The 17036-nt window shown below is 34.0% G+C and overlaps 2 protein-coding genes and 1 pseudogene across 8 annotated transcripts; all 3 read right to left on the minus strand.

Annotated features, from left to right (window-relative positions):
• Nucleotides 1-738: 738 nt before the first annotated feature.
• Nucleotides 739-6165, minus strand: MPK17 (MAP kinase 17). Of its 6 annotated transcripts, XM_089753930.1 has the most exons (13): nucleotides 5749-6165; nucleotides 5343-5531; nucleotides 4341-4466; nucleotides 4058-4088; nucleotides 3833-3960; nucleotides 3673-3732; nucleotides 3108-3257; nucleotides 2816-2971; nucleotides 2584-2721; nucleotides 2399-2472; nucleotides 1444-1542; nucleotides 1108-1357; nucleotides 739-1007 (listed from the first exon to the last, which is right to left on the minus strand). In XM_089753930.1, the coding sequence occupies exons 3-13, from the start codon at nucleotides 4461-4463 to the stop codon at nucleotides 975-977; spliced, it is 1242 nt and encodes a 413-aa protein (XP_089610056.1). In that variant the 5' UTR covers nucleotides 4464-4466; nucleotides 5343-5531; nucleotides 5749-6165; the 3' UTR covers nucleotides 739-974. The 6 variants fall into 6 exon arrangements, with proteins under 6 accessions (XP_089610056.1, XP_022776396.2, XP_089610052.1 ...); XM_022920661.2 differs by having other exon boundaries at nucleotides 4058-4466; nucleotides 5749-5982; XM_089753926.1 differs by having other exon boundaries at nucleotides 4058-4498; nucleotides 5749-5944.
• A 1745-nt stretch (nucleotides 6166-7910) lies between these two features.
• Nucleotides 7911-12409, minus strand: LOC111318043 (uncharacterized). The gene is made up of 3 exons (XM_089753933.1): nucleotides 11914-12409; nucleotides 10490-11104; nucleotides 7911-8784 (listed from the first exon to the last, which is right to left on the minus strand). The coding sequence occupies exons 1-3, from the start codon at nucleotides 12094-12096 to the stop codon at nucleotides 8116-8118; spliced, it is 1467 nt and encodes a 488-aa protein (XP_089610059.1). The 5' UTR covers nucleotides 12097-12409; the 3' UTR covers nucleotides 7911-8115.
• A 517-nt stretch (nucleotides 12410-12926) lies between these two features.
• On the minus strand, nucleotides 12927-16809 carry LOC111318045 (nudix hydrolase 25-like; annotated as a pseudogene). Its single transcript, XR_016333388.1, has 6 exons — nucleotides 16560-16809; nucleotides 16094-16144; nucleotides 15455-15547; nucleotides 14833-14927; nucleotides 13374-13485; nucleotides 12927-13237 (listed from the first exon to the last, which is right to left on the minus strand). The product of XR_016333388.1 is annotated as a nudix hydrolase 25-like (transcript).
• Between the last annotated feature and the right edge of the window lie 227 nt (nucleotides 16810-17036).

Below are 17036 nucleotides of genomic sequence, written 5' to 3' on the forward strand. Positions count from 1 at the left end.
CTACCTCTTGATCAAGTAGTAAGAGAATGTGGTTAGTCGTATGCATATACGTTTCTGATTAAGATTGGAATGACTAATCATCATTGGGATAGCAGTACCTAGTCAGAGACTGGAGGCATTTGTGCGATCAATCCTCAAAAGATTGCATTTTTTTCATGATCATTTTGCAATGGAATGAGTTTGTACTAACACCACAACTAGAAATGAAAAACTATTAAACGTAATATAAATCAACAATAACTCAGAAGTTTCATCATTTTTAGTGGTGATATTAGATCCAGTTTGAAGACTCTTGTTCTTTTTAAGAATCCAAATTTACCGATAGTTTCCCACTTTATTAACACATCACATCAGTAAAATTTATGAACGAATGCAACAACAAAATAAAAACACCCAAAAATTTCATTAGAAGCTCTGAATGCGTCCATATATGCCACCAGTTGAGGTAGAATTGCATGTTTCATGTTTGTTAATCTGATCTTGGTTTCACATTACAACAAAAATGTCAAAATGTGCCTGTAATTGAATTGCTTGAATCTTGTGAAGGTGTAGCTGAATCCTAGTGAACCATTTAACATCGAGTGACTGCAAATATGCGTATCTTTACAGCAATCGCCCAATTCGTGACCACAAGATTAACTCCCTTAAATAACTTCTAAATCAGAAGTCATACCCTTTTTTGTGTGTCCCGAACAGCTACTGCCATTGAGATCAGAAAATAGTTTGTTAAAGGCACTCTACAGCAAACAGGTAATTTCCTCTGAAGAATCATATATAAAAGCTACAAGCTACATCAGCAGGGTCACCACATATCAGTTCATTAAAAGAGCCAATAATACAAGAGCTCTAGTAAGTTGCCACAATTTTTATGGCCTATGGAAACAGATTAAAACCTCCAAAGGAAAGTTGCGGACCTAGCAAAAGAAAACAAAAGGACCTGCAGACTATCTTTGTGGGACGCTGTTAACAACACATTAAGCTACCACTTTTTGTACTTCATTGTGCACCTGGAAAGAGGGTTAGAGAAGTAAGAGAGAGGATACTAAACCCCTTTGCGAAGTAAACATTGACAAACAGCCACTGAATACATTGGTAGGTAGCACATACCTTGCTAGGTTTTCGAATGACACCCACGCACCTTGAAGCACTGATGCTATCACTTTTCAACAGGCGAGGGGCACTGCTAGTAGGTTTGCCAGAGGCTTTCTGAATCCCTGACACATGCTGGTTTGCATATTCCAATTCCCCAGATCCTTGCAATTTTGTAGGGCTTTGAAGTGTTGCACGAGTAGCGGAAGCCACTGTACGTTTTTCTGATTGATCAATGTGATCAGTATCGTCATTGCAGACTCGCTCCCTATGAAACAAATGGCCATACTCAATATAATAAAAGCAGCCAATTCAAATCAAACAAACTGCAAAGAAGATATTCCAGCAATTCACCTAGGCAAAGATGTATATTTCCTCTGAAGTAGAATGCCCCTTTCATTTTTGCCATATTCCTCAAGACAGGCAAATTGTCGCCTAAACTGATCAACTCCGCTGGGTAAATATAAAACACTTAACTGATTTAACATTCAACAGCATTTAGAATAAAAGAAGGGGTAGAAACAGTAACTTATGATGCAAATTTCAGGTAGCTAACATATAGATGATAAATCCTATTAGAACTTAGATGAATAGCCAGAAGATTGTTGTGTTGAAGCAAAGATGAGGTTGTATTACAATTCCTCTTTTGTGCCCAAGGTTTTCTAAAGATGGTTGCTAAAAGACGAACAGTTTTGGAACATTTCTTCTTTGCGCAACATGCTTGAAGTGAAATGAATGACCACTTTTATAATCTGTATAATACTTTACTAAAACGGAACAAACAAATCCATCCCACAAGTTGGAAGTAGATATGCTAGAATAAGCTAGAATAAGCCATTCCATTGTTAGGGAGAAGAGAACAACATAGGGATTTAATCTGTAGTTATGCCATTGTTAGGGAGAAAAGAACAATATTGGGATTCAATCTATAGTTATGACAATAATAACTAATAAGAACATACAGAACGATACTTTGAATACTGAAAATGCATAGTGATTATAAAATCATTCCGTGATGGATGACAGGTTGCTGATCATGACCATCTTTCAGCACAGGCCACACTATCTGTAAGTTTGTGCTATATTTTACAGAATAAAAGATTTTTAGCATCAGTGTTAATTCTGCATCTAAGCAAAGGAATTCTTGATGCAAATAAAGAAAGATAATAATTCATCACTTTCTAGTTTCAACAGCAGAGACCTTGTACCTCACTGTTATGATTGAAACTTAAAGAGGGTTTGATCTTTATGATTTACGTTTATGTAACTGTTCTAAACAATCATCAGAAAAAATCGTTGGATGCCTGACCTTGGATACATGAAGTTAATATGATCTTTGCCTTGAAGGTACTCCTGAAGCATCTGTGGATGGTACTCTAATATCTGTTTGCATTTTAAAATAAGATGCGCCACAAGTAAACAATAAGTGAAAGAAGGCATTAAATTAAGAACAATATCACTGAGCCAAGAACTAATCTCCATGCACATAAATACCTCTCTGTAAATTAGCTCTCTGACATCATCTTCCGCCAATTTCCTTCTTTCAAATTCAAATTCAAATTTTGAAATGGGTTTCATGGATGGTTCATTGTCCACATTTGCCAATCCATGGAAATATGGATCAGCTAATGCCTGCATAATGAACAATCATAAAAGTTAGGAAATAATATAAGAGCTTGAAGAAAAATCATCCAAATCTTAAACTATCAGAACCCCAAGAGTTTACCTCTTCAGCAGATGGACGATCATTAGGATCAAATGCAATCAGGCGCTCAAGTAAATTGAGGGCCAATGGATCTGTATTTGGAAATTTTTTTGATAAAGGAATTGGTTTCTTTTTTCTCATGCTATTCAAATACTTTCTAGCTTTTTCATTTCGAATCTGCAGATATTACGAAGAATCAAGATGGTTAGGAAACCAGATCTTGTCCGTGTTTAGTATAAAGCTAGGAAGTAACTTAAAGAGGCTCCCAACAAGCACTGATGGAATTTTCTCTAATCAATAGGAGATAGCAAACCCTTGCAATTGTTTCAGAAGAAGGAGTGCCAAGCAAATCAGTCACAAGATCCAATTGATCCACCACATTCTTCCCAGGAAACAAAGGTTTTCCTGTCAGCAACTCAGCAAATATACATCCTACACTCCAAATATCAACAGCAGGGGTGTACTGCAGAAAACACAGGTTTTAAAAATCAATTGATAAAGTTGTTAGCGGAAATTTGCTCAAGTTGGTTCACCTGAGCAGAATATAAAGTAAACTTCTAGCAGCAGTTTATGTGAAGAAGAAGAAGAAGAAGAAAAAGAAGAAGAAAATAAAAACAGAGGATAAGAATTGAAATATATGATGAGTCAACAAACATCTCACATTCTTCAACCCACAAAGATTCTATTCTACCCCTCAAGCAACACAGCCACCATGACAACCAGAAAAGTAATGAACTCAAATACATCATTGCCTAAAGCATAAAATCCCTAACGAAAACTAAAAGAAGGCAGGTTAAAATAATCCATTTGGCTGACTAACAATTCTTCAACAGATTATAGTAAATGAATTGCAGTAAGAAAAAAACAGCAGTATTTACCCTGGAGAAAAATGAACCACACAGTTCAGGAGCACGATACCATCGAGTTGCCACATAATCCTGGAAAAGTAACTGATGATCAGAGGCGAAGGATACTAACATGGTACAAACAAAGGATATGAATAGCAGAGAAGTCGTAAAGCAAGATGGAAACACTTACAGTCCAAAAAATAGCATAAGGAACATCAGTAAATGATACCCGAGCGAGTCCAAAATCACAAAGCTTCAATTTGCAGTCCGCATTAGCAAGTATATTTCTTGGCTTTAAATCTCTATGGAAAACATGTGCTGAAAAATTAAAAGGAAAAGGTAAAAAAAAAAAAAAAAAAAGTGGGTCACTTAATATCACAAATTGGAGAAAACTGTACAGCAATTGATAAATAACCTGTGTGAATGTATTTTAGACCCCGAAGAAGCTGGTACAAGAAAAATTGATGATGTTCAGGGGTTAGATCATCATTTATCTTTATAACATGGTGAAGATCAGATTCCATCAACTCAAAAACAACAAATATATCTTTAAATTCTCTTCTACATGGAGGAAGCATTATGTGTTTTATTTGAACTATATCAGGGTGTAGCAGTAGCCGTAGGAGTTTGATCTCTCTAAGAATGCGTGTTGCATCAGAGTTGTGCTCAAAGATATTGGTCATCTTCTTAATAGCTACCTTCTCTCCAGTGTGAGTATCTATTGCAGATGCAACGACACCATAACTTCCTTTGCCAACTACTTCCTTTATTTCATATTGACTTGCTTCGCCATATTCAGTGAAAAAGTCTTTGTCAAACATTTTCTGATTAAATTAAAATAACCATTAGATTCCATCTGAAAGAAAACCAATATGAAAAGCTTACACTATAATGTGCTCACAGCTACTTGGAAGTAATAAAAGGAAAGTATATGAAACCACCTAACATATAATTAGATATTAGTATTCAGGGTTGCATTCAGGAACCTAAGGATTTGAATTCAAATATAATATAAGTTGTGTGGTAATACCCATGAATATATGAGCTTTATGACTAAACTCAAATCCATGAATTTGGTCAGATTTCGAATATAGTATTAATGAATCTGTATATGGAGATGGAAAAGCGAATTTCAAATAAATTCCATTACAGGCTTCCAAATGTATAGGTATTTCGGATTTTAACTATTACTGTTTATGTACTAACTGAACTCATCTTCATAATTCGTGGAAGACATCAAACCCAAATTCACAATCCTAAAAAACAGTTTTAGTATGAAGATCTCTGGCAACCCTAACTTGTGAATTAGATGCAAATTTTAGTATATTAAGCAAGAAAAAAAAAAGGACAAAAAAATACACATAAAAAATGATTATTTTTCCATCTATTTTATACAATTTCGAAATATAAGAATAAGAGCTATGTTTGGTGAATCATAATAAGGCTTAAAGAATTCCCAAGAAAGCATCTGAGAAAAGAAACTCCACGCAGACAATTAAACCTAATAAGCTTGTAGTTGTAGGTAAAAACTTTATTCAAGTCATTTTCATCCTAAAAACAAAACTTTAAACATCAACATCGTTCATCAAACAGACATTAAAATTCCTACCCCCAAACAAAAAAGGAGAAAAAAAAACCCAACACTCATTTCGAAGAGAAACAGAAAATTTTAATAATTAAGGAGTAAAAGGAAATGTTACTTTTTTTTTGTCGGCAAAGGAGGCGAAGGAGGAAGCTGAAGAAGCTTGAAGATTGATGACAAGAGCTTCAAATAACAGCGAAGAAAATATATGAACGGCTCAAATAACACCTCCAACACCTTATACGTTGGAATACAGCACCACGTAAGCGTATATTTAAACGCATATATGTACGTATGTATCCCGAATCTGGTGGATTGCCGACAAAACAACTTGAACATGTCAAAAACCCAAGTGCTGTCAGAAAGCCATCATTACTATCTATATTTTATATTAAAAACGATATATAAAAATGGATAAAATAATGTAACTGCCTTAAAAAAAAAACACATACAAACAATTCTTTTTCCTTTCTAAAAAAAGGGAGAAATTATCTAAAAGTTCAGGGTTTGCTCGAAATTAGAACCTTATCTTATCCCCACATTTGTGGGGCTATAAAGAGAGACAGAGAGAGAGGTGGTGATTTCGTTTCCGCCGTGATAGGAATAGGAATATGATTGATGTTGAGTATTATGAGAAGTCACAAGGAGAAAAACAAAGCGATTTGGGTTTTTTATGAGACTGCGAATCGCTGAATCGCTGCCTCTGTTCAGCTGTGAGACGATGAGTTAGGACTTGGGATTGGGGTTTTCTTGCATTTGCAAATTTGCCAATTTGCCGTGCATAGTAATAGAATGAAGGAGGTCGTGCCACGTAAGCCTAACATTTATGGTGTTCAGCGTTTATTAAATTCCAAATTTGTGGAGTGGAGTCAATCCTGTCGTCTACGACCCATGTTACTCGTGAACTTGTTTTTTTGTCCAAAAAAAAAAAAAAAAAAAGGGACATGTTTTAATTTACCTAAAGTGCCCGTAAATAAAGATGAAATAAGACCAAAATGGCCTGAATATTTAATAAAATCGCCTCTGTAACTTAAAGCCCACATACTTTAGATTAGGAAAAGATATTTTTTTAATTTCACGTGTGTTTTAAAAAGTTGTTATTCACCCTCTGACATATCAACAATGTTAAAGGTACAGACGGTTCGAGTTATTAAATGTATTAGAATTAGAATTACTAATTCTCAACACTTTTTGTAATTTTGAATATATTAATATTTTAACAAATCAAACTTTAAATTTAATATTATATTGATAAAAATTTAAATCAATTTGATATCAATGACACATTATAAAAATATTTCTTTTTACAACTGAATTGTATTAATGTAAATAAATAAATAAATATTTTTAATTAATTTGAAATTTAGTATGTATCATTTACATGTATAAAACATATACCGTAAAATAAAATAAGAAAGCCAAAAGTTATAATAAAATTTATACTATAAATAAAAAGATTGACTGAGTTTAATATTACTGAATCAAGTGACGCTAATTCAATAGAGCAAAGCATAAAAAGCCAAATTAAATCACGATACAAAAAATAAAACAGGGATATTTTTATAATACATTTCTTAAAATAAATTACTTGATCTCCTTAAACAAATAGCCACCTCTCCTTAAAAAATTACCCTTAAAAATTTACCCATATGTTTTTTTTTTCCCTTTCAAAACACTTGTCTTCACATCACTTTTTTCTTCGACCCACAACGTGGGTGTGCATGTGTCTAGCGTAAATTATATAAAAAGATGGGAAATATATAAAACTCAATTATTATTTGGCATACATACTTGAATAGAAAAGAAGAAAATTATTCAGATTCCAAACGTTCGACAAAATACCGAATGATAAGGGATTCGGTCAGGTTGGGAGTGTCATTTGGGACCCATATTTTCATGCCACTTCCAACCGAGCTTCAAGCTGAGACCTGCCTAAGTGTGTTGTATGGTTGTAAAAACTATGAACATAAAGAAAGAAACTCTAGATAAATGAACAAATTCTGCAGCCCAATAATGTCTGAAACATTTTTAGGTAAACAACAAGATGACGAAATCTTGTCTATCTAATAAATTGATAAAAATATCTGCTGCAATTTCTCACCAAATACCACAATTTGAACATTACAATTGCATCCAATTTGGAACAAAGACTACAGCTTGAATGCTTCATATTCCTGAAGAGAATGTCATATATCCATAGATATGTGCCTGTCTTGTATAACTAATGATTTAGACAATTAATCAAAGTGGAAGGAGTGAAGATTTATCCTCATTTTTATGTTGAAGAAATAGAAACAGATGTGTTACCAATAATTAAAATGGATAACGGTAAAGAATTATTGATTCATTCACAGACTCCATCAATAAGCCCAGAAAAGTAAGCAGTTAAGCTAGCTGAACACGAGCATGCTTCAGACATAAACAAGGGAAAGCAAAATAAAAATTTTGGATGTCCTAAAACTGTGCAGCAAGATAATGAAAAATCTTTTATACTGTTAGAGATACCAAAGACACTTAAATGTGAAAATACCAAATGGAAAATATTTGCTCAACTAACATCAAGGCAGTTTTACCTACGAAAGTATATAACTATTCGTATCAATGATTTCAAAAAACTGTAGATACTCTTAGGTAAACCACAAGCAAGCATAAAGCTATGAAACAGAAAAAAAAATAAAGGCTCACCTTGTGGCTACAAAAGATTTAGCCAGCATCACAGCATCAATTCCATCCCACTAAGAGGCTAATATGGATGTCAACTGCATAATTACTAGGTATAGAAAGCAGGAAAGTGCCTTTTCCTTTACAGATAATTTGAGTTCTCTAGAAGGAACCCCTGCTAGCTTGTGTTCAGTAAGTGACTGAATCTCCAATTGCTACTTCTTTTCAAGCTATTCTGGATTTGTTGGCAAAATATTGGAAGTTTCTGATTCTTTTACCTGGGATTTGCTCACATTTCTCCTAACATAAACCTTTATCTGCTTCTTCTTTTGGTGTTCCCTGCCATGCTGCCGAAGATCCAATGGCACATTCAAAGAATCTTTCACTTCGATTGATAGGGATGCAGCTGCCTTCACACCACCAAAATTTACTTCCTTCGTCTTTATTTCAAATTCTAGAAGCTTTTCTGGTTTTTGAAACTGCAGTTCTTGCTTCTCAAGCTCTTTTTTGGACATACCAAAGGAAGGTTTTACTTTTGGCTTAAAATTTTGTATCTCTCTCCTAGTATAAAACTCAGCTGGCTTCTGCTCACTTTGAGTAAACCTCTCAGATGTAGTTACTTGAAGTTCTGCAGGCCTTTGAGGACTACAAAGCTTACGTTGCTGTAAAAGGATCTGTTCTGACTCCCTGAATTCAAGAGATGCTGATATAGAGTCTGTGTGCAACTTATGTGCCCTCTGGTAAATATTTGTCCTCGATTGTGACTTCTGTTGTGCAGGCAAAGCACAAACAATAATTGAATCTCTTTCTCTGTGATGAATCTTCCTTTGCTGTTGTTGCTCCTCAACATGTTTCTTCTTTTCTTCCATCAAAGGCTGGGGAATATCATCCTTTAATACCTTTACAGTCCAATAAAGAATTAAGTCTCAATAAGCTGTTTATCAAATATAGTTGAAACTTCAATCAAAAAGAAATTTAACACTTGGACCAACAAAAAAAATACATAGGCAACTGGAACTATCCCTGTTTACCACTACAAAGTAATAAAAACCAGAGAAAAGCAAGTTCACATATGCAATGCTTGATATGTATGAGTAAAAGGTGCCAGTTTGTTTTAAGTTGCAATATGTGATATGAGTAATCATTTTGTTAGGTTGTCGACTTGCAGTTTCAGGGCCTAGCTGGAGTCTCTAAGAACTAAAAATATCTGCCAATTATTTTCATCATGAATTCTCGGGAAAATACTACAATATTGGCAATTTTAGAAAGTAATTATGAATACTAGCTACAAATTACTGGTGTATTTGCAATATCGTAACCAATAAAGGAAACTTTTTTCCAGTAATGTAAGAATATCAGTATTGATTAATGGTCAATTAAGATATCAAAATCTAATAATCTATACCATTTATTAAAGGAACTATTTTCCAATAATGTTGGATCAACTAATGCTAACAGATACTATCTTCTCACAATTAGGATTATATTGAAGAGAGAGAGAGAGAGAGGGGCCTTCCAAAAATAGAAGGATAGAAACTTGATACCCCTTAAGCCAGGGTATTTAGAATTATGTACAGCAGCTATTTATGTTTGAGAAGAAGAACTGCCTCTTCCATGTATGATCAATCAATAGAATTTGTTACAAGGAGAACCAAACTATATTTTCACTTTTTCCTGGTTCTGCTATAAATTCCATAAAGAGTATAGCTCACAGCATTATTCCTACAAAAGACCTGAACTTATTATCTAAGCAGAATGATATATAAAAAAATTTCTGATTCATGCAGCCAAAAGATGAGACCAGCTTATCCTTGAAAGTTGTTTAATATGGTATTTGACATATAGAAGCAGGATTTGATACAATGTCCAAAGTCAAATGCTACATGGCACCAGAAGTTACATGCTTTTAAAAGCCATTTAATAATGGGGCTTTGAAAAAGGAAAACAGTCTTTTCTTATCATGGTTAAGACCAAAATACACTAAGGTTCTTAATAAACAGCTCTTCTATGGGCACAATTAGGACTTAGGACCACTATTTTAAAAAGATTCTTACATATATGGTGATTGCCAATTTATTGATTGTAAAATCATTCCTAAAATGATGTTCTTGAAACCCTTAATAAACAATAGACAGCATAATTAAGAAGCACAACCTAACATTCAAAAGAAAACTAGTAAAAAGAGAAAGGATCATAGGAAATGTTACTCCATGTCAGAAAATACCACTTTTATTAAAAAACTGACATGTAAATCACGTTTTTTAGGAAGTCAACTATTTGTTACACATCATTTGTGGGGATAATAAACAATGATTATTTGTCAGAATTTGAATGGAAGTAATCTTTGTTGACATAAGGTAACCGCTTCACACAATCCTTTCTCCTACTAAGGAATTGCAACATTACAAATAAGCAGAATTCTTAGAAAAGTATTATAAGCATAATAAACAGTATTATGACTGAAAACCTGATATTCCCCAACTAAGCCCATCTACATTAGTCATGTTTTACTTATTCTGTTTAAATTCTTTTTACTGCTACCACAACTAGGAGGCAAAGGCTATTACTAATTGCAATACTATAAACAGGTGGAAGATGAACTACCTTTATCTGTTGTTTACTCTTCTCTGGTTGCTTTCTCTTTTCTCGCCTTTGTTTTTGAGCCACTTCAGTTAGCTTTCCTTTTGCTTCATCGACTTCTTCAACCATTTCAATTTGTCCACTAAAGCTTTGACTTACTTGTAGAACCTGTTTAATTAATTCTTGGCTGTCTTCCTTTTGTTCTTCAAATCCCTCTATTCTTTGCTCACATGTTTTGTTTTGCCCATTCACTTCAGCACTCTGTCTTTCAACTTCATATTGGTCCTCAAATTCCTCAACTTGATCACCATTTACCCTGCTCCAGCCATCAATAACCTCAACTTCTCTCCCATTGCCTTGGACTAAGGTTTGATCTTCCTTCCCATTTCTATTTGCAATGTTCAACCTATGACTCATTCCCTCCTCATCCCTCAAATCACCATAATCCACTTGGAGCATATACCGTTCATTATTGACACATACAATATCTCCATTCCTACAAAGCTTTTTCAAATGATGACTCAAAAAACTAGCATGCGCCCATGGCAAACCCTTGTACTCCTTCTCTAAAAACCTTGATATTGCCTCCTCACTAGACCCATCTTCCTCGTTTAATTTCAAAATGGCTTGTTGTATCATCTAATCAATAAAAAATCAAGAAAGGCAAAAGTGAGTTGATAAATAAGCAATAACAATGTTCAATTTCTTTCATTACAGACTGAGATAAAATCAAGATTTTCATTTTGCTTTAGAAAGAAACAGCAGCATTTGCATACATTCCTTGCCAATTCCATTCCTTTGTAAGCATTCAACAATCTTCTATTTAGTATGCACAAAAAACATTACTAGGTGCTGGCATTTGCAGCAGCAAACGGTTCCAAAACACACATATTGGAACTCATTTTCTTAATTCTTTTCTCACTTGCCATACATGGCACTTTGTCAGTACTTTTGCTGGTGTACTTTTTACTTTTGAAAGTAAAACTAAATTTGGACACAAATAAAACAGTACAAATTAAAGATATAATCGAACCAAAAACGTAATTATTCCCCTTATACCTAACAATGATTTTGCAATTGTTAAGATACATTCATTTCAAGTTTTAAAGAAGAAACAACCAAGGGTATAAGATCAATTTTGTCATGGATCAATATTGAATTTTCTTAGTTCACTTCAATTTTATTGAACTTCACCACTACTTAAAATTCTATTGATTTTTAGATTAAAAAAAGAATATTTCATGGAATGTTCTGTAAATACAAGTAGTAAATGCCCAGGAGTCAACTTACTTTTTGTACAAAATTCAATAAAATTAGAATATAATAGTAAAAAAAATTAACATTGGCATACAGGATAGTGGCAAGGACTTCGTCCCCAAGAGCAAAAAGAGAAAGCAACAATCAAATTAAACAAAAGAAAAATAATTGAAAGGGTGATTGATAGTTACCGAAGAGTAAGGAGGGTGAATGAGATTGTGGGTGGTTGGAAAGAATTGCTGCGAGCGGAGTTGGATGAGGTGGGGGCTTATGGACATTGAAGGGTTTGAAGCAGCCAGCTCTGACAGAACTGCGTCTTTAAGCTTGCTCATTATTTTCACTTTATTATCACTCCTAACCCTACCACCATGCATTTAATTAGCTGCTGGCTTTTGCGTTTGTGCCTGATTTTTCGTTTGCAGAACTTTGGGTTGGAGTTGGGAGTTGGGACTCTAACACACAAAACTCAGGCGTGCACTGCCGTCGGCAGTCGTCAATCGTCAATTTGTGTCAGACTCAACACTCACCAAATAACAAACCAACCTAATTTAAAATCTCAAATTAGGTTTAATCAATTAATCAAACAAAAATGCCTACTACTACCACTACTCTACCAGCAAGAAAATACTCTTTTTGCTTTTGGTTTTCCTCTTTATTTTTTTTTTCTCTACTGTCCCCTTTTTGTTTGATTTTTTTTTTTTTTAGAAAGACTTGTTATTTGATATTTTATTTATTTGGTAAACTTAAAAAATCCTTACAATAAACATGATCTTTTAAAAATTAAGGTAGTTTATTTTTCACTTTTTCTTTTTAACTTTCTCCTATTGTCTCCGTTTTTCTTAATTTTTAAGTTTTAACTTATAGTTGCTTTTTTTTTTCTTTTTCACAAAACATTTTAAGTATAGAAAACTAAAAAGAATAATTAATTTTTTAATCTTTTAACCTCTTTTTTCCCTTTTTGCAGAATATTTTAAATAGATAAAAATCATAGAAGATAAATTAGAAGTGTCCATCAACCGTAGGCAATGGACATCTTTAAAACTCATAATTGACTTGTTCTTAAGAACCCATTTAATCTGTTTAATTTAAATTTAATATTAAAATAATAAATTATTCTTATATTAATATTTTTAAATATATATTTTAAAATTAAAATCAAATAAAAATAATAATTTTTACCCAAGCAAAAAGATGATGCAAAAGGTCCAATCAAAAACCAAGAGCATCGTATTTCTTTTGCACAACAAAGATCTTATTACAATGAAACAACCATCTAAATTTGAAGTGCTAGCTGCAGTATCCATTTACAGAGAGCGAAGATGGATTAAGAGAGTCCAAATATAATCACTACCAAGAGCAAAAAAAAAACATGGAGAGAAACCTACTAAAACACACCATAGCATTCACCATTTTGTTGATTTACATTTTGCGGCTTTGCTATTGCCTATTGTCACTGAAGTAAGGCCTGAAGGTCTTCATAACTTCTTCATACGTCGGCCTTTTATAGTCCACTGCCTGCATACCCATTTGTTTATACATCTTATCTTAGTAAGCCTTTTCAAAGGGTACTCATTAGTAAAAGTCATATAATAGTAATTGATAATGCAGCTATTGTAATGTATCAAAAAATAATGCTTCTACTGCATAATACCTGCTCAACAACTTCTTCAGGGGCTGCCCATTTCCACTCAGCAAATTCTGGGTCTGCCTCTCCATTTGCTAAGTTGATCTCACTCTCATCTTTTGTTAACCTCATAAGAAACCTGTCAATGGTCCAAATCTATAGTTAGCCCACAAATCATAAAAAAACATGAAAAACTCTTATACTTTGCTCGTATGCACTTCATGGCCTCAGGTAAAAAATTACCACAGAGATCAGATGGCATATAGCTTAATAATGAAATTAAATAATTAAAAAAAGAAGCAAGGAAGATTTTGGAGCACAGGTTTCGTGCACATATTTTCACAGGGAGAGGGAGAAAGAAAAGGCCAGATATTTGTAGACTGTACTGATCATAGTTTAAAAACCATATTAATTCTAAACAAGCATTTAATGCCCTCTCAATTGTTTTGGTAACTCTCCCTTCCCGAGAAGGATGCAAGCATACAAGGTAATGAAACATACTTCAAAGACTTAAATCAAAATGTTTACAAATTTAAAGGGCATATACATGCTAGCCACTAACTCCACATGAGGACGAAATGCATAGCTAAAGCTGCTTTATGAGTAACTGCTCCTTGCAGTTGCATATAAAATCCAATAAACGAGAATTTTATCATGAACTAGTCAAGTTATAGCTTCTTTTGACTTTTGACCATTAATTGAAGCCACTCATATACCCCTGACGCCAAGTAATTAGTGTTTGACTCTAGGATCACTCTGTCTCCCAGCATTATCTAGTACACTAGAAAGAAAAAGAACAAAAGTTACTTTTATCTCACGGTAATTCCATTACCACAGACAGGCACACCACGCAAAAAGGGAAAAAGGTATTCATGATCTCTTTAATTAGCAGCTCTTGCTGGAACAAAATTTAAAACATTCTACTTCCATATATTTATATATATCGCTACTACCACAACTTTACAGATAATGATATTCCATATTCCCATCCGTTAAAATTAAGCAGAATGCCACTTCAGATAGGATATTGGAACAAGAGAGTACTCAAAAGAATATTGTTTCTTTACGTTGCTAAAGGTAGCATGTGAGTAATTCAAAAGAAATGCTCAACCATTAACAGATAGCCCATGCAAGTGTCCACATGATTCATCATAGAGTTTCAGTTTTTCTTGTATATACTTTCTTAAAAAGTTTTCCCTAACTAGAAAATGCAATAGTTGCCTTCCTCCTAACACCCGGCATAATGAAAAAGAATAAATTAATTCACAGAAACAAGGAAGAGAAATATGACACTGCAGGCTAGCATTAGATGCACTGACCACTGTGAGAAATCTGTAGACACTAGCTTAAACTATAAATTAGATTAACAATTAAACTAAGCCATCTTAAACCCAAATGGCTTTCTTCTAATAGATGAGGTCACCTAGCTGTAAGCATGTGTGGTTGGATAAATGAGAGAGGAATGCAAAGAAAAGGAAAAACAAACCACTTCTGTGCCTGCCCGTGCCATTCACCTCCCCAGAGTCGATTCACTTTGGCCTTTACAGCAGAAGGAAAATCATATGTCAACCAATTAGGAACCTGCCAAACCACAACGTTAATTAGATGTACAGCAGCAATTGAGGAAAGAAAGAAGTGGCAGAGAATGGAGGAAATTATATTAAACTAAACTCTTGCATAGAAGTTTAAGGATATAGCTTGAATGCTTTATACATTTAGCAGGAATTGTTGTTTCCAGTACCTTTATTCAAGTGAATCTAAATTTGAAATAACCGTATGTATCCGATTTCTCTTATAGACAATACATGAAGAGAGAAAATGTTTGATCCATTCTCTTTTGCTTTAGCTTGTTCCCAAATTTATTTGCTTTTTGAAACTCAGACTTCAAATATATCATGCATGCTATGGCTGAGTAAACAGTAACTTTGGCGTTAATAATTCTACACTGGATCCATCCTATTTACATTTAATACTTAAATCTCTGAGGTTTTGAAAGAATTGCAAAAATTATCATGTAATAGAATTATATCTGTGAAGTGCCGCTGCCAACCATGTATAAAAGCCCTACAGAAAAAACTGCCCAAACAAGACAATCTTTATTAACAAACCTCTGCAATAAATTCAGCAGATACCACTCCAGTTTCTTCTCGCAATTCCCTGATAGCTGCAGATCTTGGTTCCTCACCATCTTCAATACCCCCCTGAGTTTGTAGAATCCCCAAATTATAATCAATTAAACTAGACCCAAACATATGTGCACTCTTTAAGAGATGAGGCCATCTCAGGTGTAGCCAAAAAAAAAGCTTTTGAATGTCCCAAAAAAGGAATAAGATCGCAGTAACATATGTATGAATTCCTTTATTTTGCTAACATCAAAAACTTGAAAGACACTCAAATACGAAACAAAAATAAAAGAACGCAGCAGGCTGGCAAATCATTTCTTTTAATTAATCATGTGCACACTCACAGAAAACTGTAAATACACTCCGTTTAAATATGTATAAGTATGAAACAGAACACGAAAAAAAGGGCTTCCGTTGGGAGGCAACGAAGTTATAGTCAGCAATACAGTGACAATTTTCAGCCATTGACGTCTAGGAAGACTAGAACTTTGGATATGAACTGTGTAATTACTCGGAATGGCCAGCACAAAATAAGAAAAAAGAAAAGTACTCCATTTCTAACAAAATTAATAGCCAGCAAGCAATGAGGCCTACAAAGAATAGATGATCCAACAGCGGTAATACCTGAGGCATCTGCCAGGCTCCTGGAACATTCAATCTGGAAGCTACAAACACCTTCAAGCAGGAAAATGAAGTATTTCAGCTTTCTTTACCCATATATCTGAAGAACAAACCTCAAACAACCATTAAACAAAACAAATTTTCACCAAAAAATGGAAAATTTAACTTGACTTAATTCAAACTTCTTTTCCACTTTTTATATTCTAAATATTTTAATCAACAAAAAGTAAATCACAAAAGTCTATCAATTCTCTTCAAATTATTTATCTCAATATAGAAAAAAATCCAGAAAATCCACACACACATCCAATTTTGACTTAATTTCGACTCCTTTTATTATTATTTTAATTTTTCAGACCGTGTGTTCTTTCGGGCCATTAGTCCGCTCAATCCCCTTCTGCTCTCACAATACAGATGAAAAAACCCAAACAAACAAAAAAAAAACAGAAATAAAATTAAAGAAGGGTACCTGATTATCAGAGTTGATTAGACAGACACCAACGTTGGGGCGATAACCAGGGGGCAAACCCTCCATTCTTAATTATCACTACTATTATTACCTTTTTTCAGAGAAAAAAAAGGAGTAAATGCTGAATGCAGTTCGAGGAATTCAGGGAGATATCAGAAGAAGAAGAAGAAGAAGAAGAAGAAATAACTAAACCTTTTCTTTTAATTGATTTTTTTTTTTTTTGGGGTGTGGGAATGAGTGACGCTGACCTACAGAAGACGGTGAAAATGGATGCTCTCTTTTATAGAGGCAGAGTACAAGGATTGCTGACCCTTATCCTGCGCACCACCCTGTTCCCAGGCTGCTTTTTTGGCCTTTTGACAATTCTTTTTAGATTCTCTTAGCTTTGTTATCGTGCTATTCTCCATTTCGTCTCATCATGAACTCCACTAATAGCATTCAGGCACGTGTGACAGTAAATTTTCATTCGTTAAGCCC

The sequence above is a fragment of the Durio zibethinus genome, chromosome 2, assembly GCF_047325235.1.
Source record: "Durio zibethinus cultivar Kanyao isolate XHJ-2024 chromosome 2, ASM4732523v1, whole genome shotgun sequence".
Lineage (NCBI taxonomy): Eukaryota > Viridiplantae > Streptophyta > Magnoliopsida > Malvales > Malvaceae > Durio > Durio zibethinus.